This window comes from Muntiacus reevesi, chromosome 1 (assembly GCF_963930625.1).
Source record: "Muntiacus reevesi chromosome 1, mMunRee1.1, whole genome shotgun sequence".
NCBI lineage: Eukaryota > Metazoa > Chordata > Mammalia > Artiodactyla > Cervidae > Muntiacus > Muntiacus reevesi.
Genome location: NC_089249.1, coordinates 238,794,316 through 238,807,098, shown reverse-complemented (window position 1 = coordinate 238,807,098; position 12,783 = coordinate 238,794,316). Strand labels below are relative to the sequence as shown.

The following is a 12,783-nucleotide window of genomic DNA, read 5'->3' as shown; positions in this document are numbered from 1 at the left end:
TATGCACACACACATATACACATACACACCACATCTTTATCCCTTCATCTGTTGACAGACACTTAGGTTGCTTCAATATCTTGACAACTATAAACAGTGCTGCCAAGAACATTGGGATGCATGTATCTTTTTGAATTAGTGTTTTTTTCCCCCAGATATATAACCAGGAGTGGAATTTCTGGGTCATATGGTAGTTCTGTTTTTAGTTTTATGAGAAACTGTCATACTGTTTTCCACAATAGCTGAACCAATTTACATTCCCACCAACAGGGTATAAGAGTTCCCTTTTCTCCACACTCTCATCAGCATTTATTTTATTTTTTTATGATGATGGTCTTTCTGACAAGTGTGAGGTGATCTCTCATTGTGATTTTGATTTGCATTTCCCTAATGATTAGCAATGTTAAGCATCTTTCCATGTTCCTATTGGTAATCTGCATTACCTCTTTGGAAAAATGTCTATTCAGTTCTTCTGCCCATCTTTTAATCAAATTGTTTGCCTTTTTATTTTTAGGCTGTTTTTTTGAAATTGTAGGAGTAGTTTATATTTTTGGATATTAAACTCCTTATTGGACATATCAATTGCAAATATTTTTTCTCATTCTATGGGTTGAATCTTTGGTTTGTCAATGGTTTCCTTTGCTGTGAAAAAGCTTTTCAGTTTAATTAGGTCCCATTTGTTTATTTTTGCTTTTACTTCCTTTGCTTCAGAAGACAGATTCAAAAAAATATTGGAACAATTTATATCAAAGAGTGTTCTGCCTACCTTGTCCTCTAGGAGATTTATGGTTTCTGGTCTTAGGTTTGTGTGTGCATGCTAAGTCGCTTAGTAGTGTCTGACTCTTTGTGACTCTGGGGATTGTAGCCCACCAGGCTCCCTTGTCCATGGGATTCTCTAGGCAATGTCTCTTATATCTCCTGCATTGGCAAGCAGGTTCTTTACCACTAGCACCACCTGGGAAGCCTTTAAAACTCCAGAATCTTAAAGAAAAGCTGGTTCATTTGTTTTTAAATGGATGGTACACTGATGGTTGGTATGAAAATGCTATGCTATTTAGATTTCTTTATATTTAAAGAATAATGCAACCATTTTAATAGTCAAGATGTTAACTTAAAAATGTACAAGAAGGTAAACATTTTTCAGAATTCTTCTGGTAGGCACTCAGTGAAAAATGTTTGAAGATCTATAAAGTAGAGTTCTCAGTCTTAACACTGTTGACATTTGGGAGCAATAACTGTAATAGGGGCTGTCCTGTGCATTTTAAGATGTTTAACATCATCCCTGGTTTCTACTCAGCAGATCCCAGTAGCAGCCCCTCCTCCCCAGTTGTGACAAGCAGAACTATCTCTAGACATGGCCAAATATCCCCTGGGAGCAAAAGTGGCACCTGGTTGAAAAGCACTGTTGTGAAGCAGTCTTGGGGCTGGTCCATCTACTAGGTGATTAGACACAAAATTAGAGCTACTACACACCCAGGTATAGTGTACCTGTTACACACTTAGGTCTTCAGCTCCAGAGGGTCTGGTCTCATCTCTCTTGCTTATTGGTGGTTGACCTTGAGCAAGTAACTTCACTTCTCTGTGCCAGTTTCCTCATCTGCTCAAGGAGAGTAATGGTAGTATCTACCTTATGGATTATCACAGGGGCTGAGCTGGGACACATGGAGGGCTGTGATGCATTACTCATGGCAGGCGTGGTGTCAGGCTCTTCCTGTGATATAAAGAGATGTATGTATTTTGGCCTTTGTCCCCATTTCCCAACACAGAGCTCTAAAACCCTTGATAGCAATATGAGTCATAGACTTGATAGGAGTGTCTTTGGTTCCAAGGGTTTCCCTGGTGGCTCAGCTGGTAAAGAATCCACCTGCAATGCAGGAGACCCCAGTTCAATTCCTAGGTTGGGAGATCCACTGGCGAAGGAATAGGCCACCCACTCCAGTATTCTTGGGCTTCCCTGGTGGCACAGCTGGTAAAGAATCTGCCTGTAATGCAGGAGATTTGGGCTCAATCCCTGGGTTGGGAAGATCCCCTGGAGAAGGGAAAGGCTACCCACTCAAATATTCTGGCCTAGAGAATTCCATGGACTATACAGTCCACAGCGTCACAAAGAGTCGGACACAGCTGGGCCACTTTCACTTTCTTTTGGCTCTAATGAGGCAACTCTTGGTGGAACCCTAGAGGGCTTCAGGGTGGGTGCTGATCACTAGAAAGACAAAGATTTCATTAGAAGCTTGGAACTTTCAGCTCCAGCCCAACCTCTGGGGAGGGGAAGAGGACTGAAGACTGAATTAGTCAGTGGCCAATGATTTAACAAATCATGTTTATGGGGCAAAATCTCTATAAAAACCTCTGAAAAACAGTTCAAAGAGCCACTAGGTCAATGAACACATCGACATGCTGGGAGGGTGACGTGTCTGAAAAGAGCGTGGAAGCTCTGTAGGTACTCCCAACCCCATACCTTGTCCTGTGCATCTCTTCCATTTGGCTATACCTAAGTTACATCCTATACTGTAAACTGGCAAACAGAAGAGTTTTCCGAAGTTTTATGAGTTGTCCTAACAAGTTTTTTAACCTGGGGTTCGTGAGAACCCCTTGCCTCTATAGTCAAGTCAGAGGTGTGGTAGCCTGAGGCTCTGATACTTGCAACTGACTTCCATGGTGAGGGCAGTCTTGTTGGACTGAGACCTCCAACCTGCAAAGTCTGACACTAGTCAAGTGTTAAAAGTGAATTGTATTGAATTGAATTGAATCAGAGGACACCCAGTTGGTGACCGAATTGGTTGTTTTGAGGAAAAAACCCAACACTTGCCTCCTCTGCTCTGATTATCTTGGAGTGCTCCAGTCAGTAAGCTTCATCTTATTTGAGGTCCACACCTCAACCCTTGAGTTATCTTTTTTCTTTTTTTTCTCCTCATCCTGAGGTATGTGGTATCTTATTTCCCTGATCAGGGATCAAATCCATGCCCTTTGCAGTGGAAGTCCCTGCAGAGTCCTAAGCACTGGACCACTAGGGAAGTCCCAACCACATTTGTGAGTTTCCTGCTTTGCTATCTCTTGGGTCACCCTAATTCAGTGTGCTTACTGTAGGACCAGGATGTTACAGTACCTTCAGAATCAGGGCGTGACTTCCACTTGTCATTAAATCCTTTCGGTCTCCAGCTAATTACCACCTGGTAATATGACAGACCACGCCCTGGATGGCTTAGAGATCCTCCATGGCTAGAGCGTGAGGCCTGCCACCGGCCATGAGCTAAGAATGGCAATTACCTTTTTAATGGCTGGGGAAAAAAAATCAAAAGAATAATCAATTCAGTTCAGTCTCTCAGTCGTGTCCAACTCTCTGTGACCCCATGGACTGCAGCATGCTAGACCTTCCTCTCCATCACCAACCACTGGAGTTTACTCAAACTCATATCCATTGAGTTGGTGATGCCATTCAACCATCTCGTCCTCTGTCGTCCCCTTCTTCTCCCACCTTCAATCTTTCCCAGCATTAGGGTCTTTTCCAGTGAGTCAGTTCTTTGCATCAGGTGGCCAAAGTATTGGAGTTTCAGCTTCATCATCAGTCCTTCCAATGAATATTCAAGACTGATTTCCTTTAGGATGGACTGGTTGGATCTCCTTGCAGTCCAAAGGACTCTCAAGAGTCTTCTCCAACACCACAGTTCAAAAGTATCAATTCTTCGGCGCTCACTTTTCTTTATAGTCCAACACTCACATCCATACATGACCAATGGAAAAACAATAGCCTTAACTAGGCAGACTTTTGCTGGCAAAGTAATGTCTCTGCTTTTTAATATGCTGTCTAGGTTGGTCATAACTTTTCTTCCAAGGAGTAAGCGTCTTTTAATTTCATGGCAGCAGTCACCATCGGCACTGATTTTGCAGCCCCAAAAAATAAACTCTGTCACTGTCTCCCCATCTATTTGCCATGAAGTGATGGGACCAGATGCCATGATCTTAGTTTTCTGAATGTTGAGCTTTAAGCCAACTTTTTCACTCTCCTCTTTCACTTTCATCAAGCGGCTCTTAAGTTCTTCACTTTCTGCTATAAGGGTGGTGTCATCTGCATATCTGAGGTTATTGATATTTCTCCTGGCAGTCTTGATTCCAGCTTGTGCTTCATGCAGCCCAGAATTTCTCATGATGTACTCTTTAAATAAGCAGGGTGAAAATATACAGCCTTGATGTACTCCTTTCCCCATTTGGAACCAGTCTGTAGTTCCAAGTCCAGTTGTACCTATTGCTTCCTGACCTGCATACAGCTTTCTCAAGAGGCAGGTCAGCATCAGGCAGGTCTGGTATTCCCATCTCTTGAAGAACTTTCCACAATTTGTGGTGATCCACACAGTCAAAGGCTTTGGCATAGTCAATAAAGTAGAAATAGATGTTTTTCTGGAATTCTCTTGCTTTTTTGATGATCTATCGGATGTTGGCAATTTGATCTCTGGTTCCTCTGCCTTTTCTAAAACCAGCTTGAACATCTGGAAGTTCACAGTTCACATACTATTGAAGCCTGGCTTGGAGAATTTTAAGCATTACTTTACTAGTGTGTGAGATGAGTGCAATTGTGCAGTAGTTTGAGCATTCTTTGGCATTGCCTTTCTTTGGGATTGGAATGAAAACTGACCTTTTCCAGTCCTGTGGCCACTGCTGAGTTTTCCAAATTTGCTGGCATATTGAGTGCAGCACTTTCACAGCATCATCTTTTAGGATTTGAAATAACTGGAATTCCATCACCTCCACTAGCTTTGTTCGTAGTGATGCTTCCTAAGGCCCACTTGACTTCACATTACAGGATGTCTGGCTCTAGGAGTGATCATACCATCATGATTATCTGGGTCATGAAGATCTTTTTTGTACAGTTTTTCTGTGTATTATTGCCACCTCTTTCTTAATATCTTCTGCTTCTGTTAGGTCCCTACCATTTTTGTCCTTTATTGAGCCCATCTTTGCATGAAATGTTCCCTTGGTATCTCTAATTTTCTTGAAGAGATCTCTAGTCTTTCCCATTCTATTGTTTTCCTCTATTTCTTTGTACTGATCACTGAGGAAGTCTTTCTTATCTCTCCTTGCTATTCTTTGGAACTCTGCATTCAAATGGGAATATCTTTCCTTTTCTCCTTTGCTTTACGCTTCTCTTCTTTTCACAACTATTTGTAAGGCATCCTCAGACAGCCATTTTGCCTGTTTGCATTTCTTTTTCTTGGGGATGGTCTTGATCCCTGTCTCCTGTACAATGTCATGAACTTTCATCCATAGTTCATCAGGCACTCTATCAGATCTAATCCCTTGAATCTATTTCTCACTTTCACTGTATAATCATAAGGGATTTGATTTAGGTCATACCTGAATGGTCTAATGGTTTTCCCTACTTTCTTCAATTTAAGTCTGAATTTGGCAATAAGGAGTTCATGATCTGAGCCACAGTCAGCTTCTGGTCTTGTTTTTGCTGACTGTATAGAGCTTCTCCATCTTTGGCTGCAAAGAATTAATCAATCTGATTTCGGTATTGACCATCTGGTGATGTCCATGTGTAGAGTCTTCTCTTGTGTTGTTGGAAGAGGGTGTTTGCTATGACCAGTGTGTTCTCTTGGCAAAACTCTGTTAGCCTTTGTCCTGCTTCATTCTGTACTCCAAGGCCAAATTTGCCTGTTACTCCAAGTGTTTCTTGACTTCCTACTTTTGCATTCTGGTCCCCTATAATGAAAAGGACATCTTTTATGGGTGTTAGTTCTAGAAGGTCTGGTAGGTCTTCATAGAACCATTCAACTTCAGCTTCTTCAGCATTACTGGTCAGGGCATAGACTTGGTTTGCCATGATACTGAATGATTTGCCTTGGAAATGAACAGAGATCATTCTGTCATTTTTGAGATAGCATCCAAGCACTGCATTTCGGACTCTTTTGTTGACTATGATGCTACTCCATTTCTTCTAAGGAATTCTTGCCCACAGTAGTAGATATAATGGTCATCTGAGTTAATTTACCCATTCCAGTTCATTTTGGTTCGCTCATTCCTAAAATGTCGATGTTCACTCTTGCCATCTCCTGTTTGACCACTTCCAATTTGCCTTGATTCATGGACCTAACATTCCAAGGTTCCTATGCAATATTGCTCTTTACAGCATTGGACTTTACTTCCATCACCAGTCACATCCACAACCGGGTGTTGTTTTTGCTTTGGCCTCGTCTCTTCTTTCTTTCTGGAGTTATTTCTCCAATGATCTCCAGTAGCATATTGCACACCTAACGACCTGGGGAGTTAATCTTTCAGTGTCCTATCTTTTTGCCTTTTCATACTGTTCATGGGGTTCTCAAGGCAAGAATACTACAGTGGTTTGCATTCCCGTCTCCAGTGGATCACATTTTGTCAGAACCCTCCACCATGACCCATCCATTTTGGGTGGCCCTAGACGGCATGGCTCATAGTTTCATTGAGTTTGACAAGGCTGTGGTCCATGTGATCAGATTGGTTAGTTTTCTGTGATTGTGGTTTTCATGCTGTCTGCCCTCTGATAGAGAAAGATAAGAGGCTTATGGAAGCTTCCTGATGGTAGAGACTGACTGAGGGGGAAACTGGGTCTTGTTCTGATGGGCATGGCCATGCTCAGTAAATCTCTAATCCAATTTTCTGTTCATGGGTGGAGTTGTGTTCCCTCACTGCTATTTACCTGGGTCCAAACTATGGTGGCATCTAGTCAAGGCTATGATTTTTCCAATGGTCATGTATGGATGTGAGAGTTGGACTGTGAAGAAAGCTGAGTGCCGAAAAATTGATGCTTTTTAACTGTGGTGTTGGAGAAGACTCTTGAGAGTCCCTTGGACTGCAAGGAGATCTAACCAGTCCATCCTAAAGGAGATTAGTCCTGGGTGTTCACTGGAAGGACTGATGCTGAAGCTGTAACTCCAGTACTTTGGCCACCTCATGAGAAGAGTTGACTCACTGGAAAAGACCCTGATTCTAGGAGGGATTGGGGACAGGAGGAGAAGGGGACAACAGAAGATGAGATGGCTGGATGACATCACCGACTCGATGGGCATGAGTTTGAGTAAACTCCGGGAGTTGGTGATGGATAGGGAGGCCTAGCATGCTGTGATTCATGGCGTCGCAAAGAGTCGGACACGACTGAGTGACTGAACTGAACTGACTGAACTGAAACGATGGTGGAGGTAATGAAGATAATGGCAAATAATATTTCCTGATAAATAGAAATTATATGAATTCCAATTTTAGTACCCATAGATTGATTTTAATAAAGGGCCACATTCTGACATTTGTGGGTGGGTCATAGGTACTTTTGCCTTAATGGCTTCTTCCTCCATTTAAATAAATAAAAATCATATTTCATGACTGTTAATATAAATGCAAATATAATCCAGGCTTAACTCATTATTCATATATTCACTATTACTTTTTTTTTTTTAAAGAAACTAAAATTTAAATATTTTCACAAGTTCCTAAAAGTATCCTGAACCCTACTTAGGCACTGCCTTAGAGATAAGTGACCCTGTCATTTTCTTTCTTTTTTTTTTTTTTTTTTTTACTCAGCAGCTCATCCTCCCCTTCCCCATTCATCCAACCATCTAGAAATGAATGTTAAGAATTTAGAATCTGCCCACACTCTTGTCTGTGGAGTGTTTTCCTCCCATGGCCACTCTTGCCTTTTGAGACAGACCACATTCTGTCAATGGAATGTGTACCTCAGTCCTAAGTCCTCAGCAATCTGTCTGGGGCCTGGCATGCAGTGAGCACTCAGCAAAGGTGTTCTGGGTGAGTTAACAACCTCCAACTCGCCTCAAGCCCCAGTACACGAAGCCCAGGCCTGAGCAGCACCTTTCTGGTGCACCAACTGATCTTATCTGTGGCTGCTTTCCCATGGCGATGATGAAACTGAGTAATGCAATCGAGTCCACATGCTCTGCAAAACCTAAAATATTTGCTATCTGGCCCTTTACAGAAAAATTTGGCACCTCCTGGTCTCATGTTTTACAAATGAAAAAAATGAGGCTCAGACAAAGTGACTTGCCTAGTGTTGCATGGGCATTCGTGGAACATCAGCCAGGTCACCCTATCCCCCTCCCATACACCCACAGCTTTTCTTGGCTTCCTTCAAACTTCCCCTGCAGGCTACCCACTTCAGACCAAGGGTAATTCCAGGGAAAGTCTGAATGCCTCACAAGGGTGCCTGGGATGCTTCCACAGTCAAGCTTCGAGCCAAGGGTCAAGAAGAAGCACTGCTGAGCATCCCAGCTGAGCAGAAATAATGTTTGCTTTGGGCCTGGTGGGCAGGAGCCCATCCTGGTGATTAATATGATGCAGATGATAGTGATGAAGATAAGGACCATGGTAGCACTTATAAAATCATCTTATGTGTTGGTCACAGTAACCCCTAGGACAGATATATTGCATTGAGCTCATGAAATTGCTGACTTTCAACTGCTTTTTTTTTTTTTTTTTAACTTTTTTATATATAGCTGGTGAAAAATGGTGTGATAGTTTCAGGTAAACTGCAAAGGGACTCAGCCATACATATACATGTATCCATTCTCCCTCAAACTCCCATCCAGGCTGCCACATAACATTGAGCAGAGTTCCATGTGGTATATATTAATAGTAGGTCCTTGTTGGTTATCCATTTTAAATACAGCAGGATGTACATATCCATCCCAAACTCCTTAACTATCCTGTTCTCCATCCTTCCCCCTGGCAACCATATGTTTGCTAAGTCTACTAGTCTCTGTTTTTTAAGTTCATTTGTATCATTTCTGTTTAGATTACATATATAAGGAATGCCATATGATATTTCTCCTTCTCTGACTTACTTTCCTCAGCATGACAATCTCTAGGTCATCCATGTTGCTGCAATTGACTGTTTCTGACCCACAAAATCAGAATTTTGTACGACAACCTAATGTGACTATCTCATTTCACCAACGATCAGAGAGAGCCTCAAAGACATAAGTCACTTGTCCTGGACATGACAGCTAAGGATAAGAGCGAGGATCTAATTGCTCAGTCTGACTCCAAAGCCTTGCACTGAATTTCATACTATTCAACTTCACCCCCTCCGACTGATGACTCCCACCCACCTTGAGGATAGGGTTCAGATTTCTCCACAAGTCTTCAGGACTTTTGCTGTCTTCTCTGTAATAACCACGATGTCCTCTTTCATCCTGACACTACCATCTTCCTCACTCTGCATGTCTAATCTATCCCCAAGCCGTGCTGAGTTTATTTTTAAATGCCTTGTCTGTCTGGATACTTCATTTTATTGCCACATCCATCTCTTGTCTGGACGCTTCAATGGCTTCCTAACTGGGCTCCTGGGACCTCATTACTGAAGTCACTGTATTGTTCTCTGCAAAATGCAAATATGACCCCTCCCCTACTCTTCAGTGACTCTTCCTGTTGCTCTTAGTATGAAAATGTCCCCTCACCTGGGCTCTGGGTCTACCCTGCTCATCTCGGGTCCCCTCTCAACCCCTCTTCCATCTACTCCCTGAGCCCCTCCATGCTTCCAGGCTTCCTTCCACCAAGGCCTTTGCACTAGATGTTCTCTCTGCCTAGAATGTGTTTCCCCTCTGCTCCTTACATGACTCCCCGCAGTCCTCTCTGGGTTCCTAATGCCTAGCATAGCATCTTGGTCAAGGAACACCTAAGGCCACGGTGCTGAAGTGAATGTAATGCCTTGTCTTTAGGACATGAAGCTTGGGGTTGCCTTTCTGGTGTCCAAGTGTCCCCCACCCCCAGCGCCCATCCCATGCACATACCAAATATCTATCTATAAGACACTTAGGTGTTTCCCTAATTGCTGGGAGTAATTGTCACACGCTTTCTTCAGCCAGGGAAAGTAAACATCCAGAACTCCCCTGAGTCCACTCACAATGTGGACACTGTCAGGTAACAAGGAATCAGTGACTCCTGGATGCACAACCAAGTGTTCATTTGCTTAATGTGTTTGACAGTAAATGTAGCATGTTGACAACACTTAACATTAAGCATCAGGCATGTGTTTTGATGTTATTACAAGGAATAAATGTTTTTCTATGGGACTTCTTTGTAGCTCATATGGTAAAGAATCTGCCTGCAATGCAGGAGACCCAGGTTCGATCACCGGGTCAGGAAGATCCCTAGAGAAGGGAATGGCAACCCCCTCCAGTATTCTTGCCTGGAGAATCCCATGAACAGAGGAATCTGGTGGGCTACAGTCCATGGGGTCGCAAAGAGTCGGACACAATTGCACGACTAACACTACCCCTAAATGTGTTTTTAAGAAGATACAGGCATTCCTGAAAGCTTATTTACTTAAAGAATTTTTTGAGTTTTTGAGGGTTTAATTAAGGATAGTTAAACTTGTTAATATTTCATAACTCTTAAGGCCTCCCAGACCAGCTTATGTAACCTATGCCAGATATAGCTGGTTAACTGTAAAATCATCCAAGTGCTAGTTAGGCTCAGAGCCTCAAGCTTCTCCAACTATCCCCCACAGTCCCTGCCCGTCTTCTCACCAAGTGGGGTTGACTCTACCACATGGGGTTGATCCCATGGTCTCCCAGCTAGGAAGTTCAGGCCCTCCTGCAGTCCTTCCTAAACTGCTGCAGCATCTCTCCTTCCTTCCTTCCTCCCTCCCTCTCTCTGCTCTATCCTACAGGTGCTACCAAGCAGCTCTGATGAGGTCATGATCTGACCTGAAATGTCAATGCACTCCCTGCTTATTGGATACATCTGCACTCCCCAGCACGGGATTAGCACCCACAGCACATGACCCTGGATTCCCATCCCAGACTTCATGCCACTGTGCCCCATCTGTGAAACACCTTATTAAATTCCCTCCTCTTGCTCCAATTCTTTTCACATGTCCCTCCCCTTTCTGTCTTATGTCATACCTACCTATGTAACAATACCTCTTACCTTCCTTTTACTGTGAAAGTCCTTTAAGAGTTTACCTTTTAATCCTTTCTTTCTTTCCTCAGTCTGTTCCTCTACTTCTTAACATATGGCTTCCTCACAATGACCAGGGTTGTCCTCCTTTCATCATGCATTACCTGATGGGGCAAAAAGTAGTTCTCAGGAGAGAAGCAAAAAGATCTTAGATAATTCTGTGATCTGTGGCCCTCCAGAGGTACAGTATGTCTGTGTTATTAAAATTTCATGGTGAGGTGGTTATAGGAAAGATGTATAAAAAGGTTCTTTGACAATAGATCAGGGAGGATGAAGAGAAAAAAGGTTGAGAAATACTGTTCCATTCTAGTCAGAAGGAACTCTGAGGATGTGATGAGATTTAAATGAAATTGATATTTATAAAATGCCTAGAACAGTGTGGGGCACATAATGTATAGAAACCCAATATATGTTCCTGATAATTGCCAGTTTATTGTGCACATGGGCTTCTCTGGTGGCTCAGACAGTAAAGAATCTGCCTGCAATGCAGGAGACCCCAGTTTGATCCCTGGATTGGGAAGATCCCCTGGAGAAGGGAATGTCAACCCACTCCAGTATTCTTGCCTGGAAAATTCCATGGACAGAGGAGCCTGGCAGGCTACAGTCCATGGGGTCACAAACAGACACGACTGACTAACACACACACATTGTGCACATAATATATCTAGGCACCATGCTAAGATTTTACATACATTATCTCATTGAATCTTGCACCCACTCCATGAAGAAAGTACCAGTATTGTTACAGACAAGGAAACTGCAGCACAGAGAACTTAGTTTAATTGCTTAATGCCGAACTCCTAATAACTGACAAAGGCAGGATTTAAATCTGTTTGACTTCAAAACCTGACCTTCAAATGCAGTTGGGCATTGACACCTCTGCTCACAATGGGATGAGGCCACCTACTAGTAGGGGCAGAAAAAGGAGAGAGAGATGGAATTATCCAGATATATAGCACTCCCTGCCTCCGGACTGATGGATGGTGTCCTTGTGTGCAGGGCCATGATGATGACCGCCTGTGATCTCTCAGCCATCACCAAGCCTTGGGAGGTGCAGAGCAAGGTATGCACTCCTCCAGTCCTGGGAGGAGGAGAATCCCAGTCCTGGTGACAGCAGCTAATGCAGCTTGGATTCTCTAGCTGCTGAGGCAGCCGACTGCTCCATCATCCTCTGGCAAGATGTGGCAATCCCTTGTGATGACATAAAGTGGGATGGTAGGGCAGGAGTGGGGTGTATTTGCTGAGCTGGAAACCCAAGTGGGATGGGAGCAGGGGCAGGAGGACTGGGGCTGGGACCTGACTCCATGGAGGGTGTCTGCCTGCTGCAGGTGGCTCTGCTGGTTGCTGCTGAATTCTGGGAACAAGGTGACCTGGAGCGCACGGTGCTGCAACAGAATCCCATTGTGAGTAGAGAAGGGACCTCAGCCTGATACTGGGCATGTGATCTTGTGACCTGGCCATAATGGAGAGATGTGTCCCTTCATCCTTGACACACAGATGTGTGACCTTACCACAGAGATGACCTTCCCCTAATGCAGTGTTTCTCAAAGTGTGTTCCCTGGAGACCACCATCAACCTTATTACCTGGGTACACATTAGAGATGCAAATCCACAGACCACTCCACCCCCTCCCCAACCCCCCCCAACCTGTGCACACCCTGGACCTACCTAGACAGAAACTCTGGGGGTGGGCCCAGCAACATGCTCCCTCCTAAGGTTTGGAGACCCTGTTCTAAGGTGTATCCTTGGCTCAGTCAGCTCAGTAGAGATTGACAAGTGGCCAAAACTTAGATTTCCCTTTCAGTCCCGACAGTCTAGAAGTCTACCTCCCATAGCTCT

At 43.6% G+C, this 12,783-nt stretch overlaps 1 protein-coding gene across 3 annotated transcripts in view; it reads left to right on the top strand.

Moving 5' to 3' along the window:
* Positions 1–12,783, top strand: part of PDE6A (phosphodiesterase 6A) — a 120,707-nt gene that overhangs the window by 104,155 nt on the left and 3,769 nt on the right. For all 3 annotated transcript variants that reach the window (XM_065918888.1, XM_065918887.1, XM_065918886.1), the window contains 2 exons: positions 11,944–12,007; positions 12,273–12,347. In XM_065918888.1, coding sequence (XP_065774960.1) covers positions 11,944–12,007; positions 12,273–12,347 — 139 coding nt within the window. The remainder of the gene's footprint in view (positions 1–11,943; positions 12,008–12,272; positions 12,348–12,783) is intronic.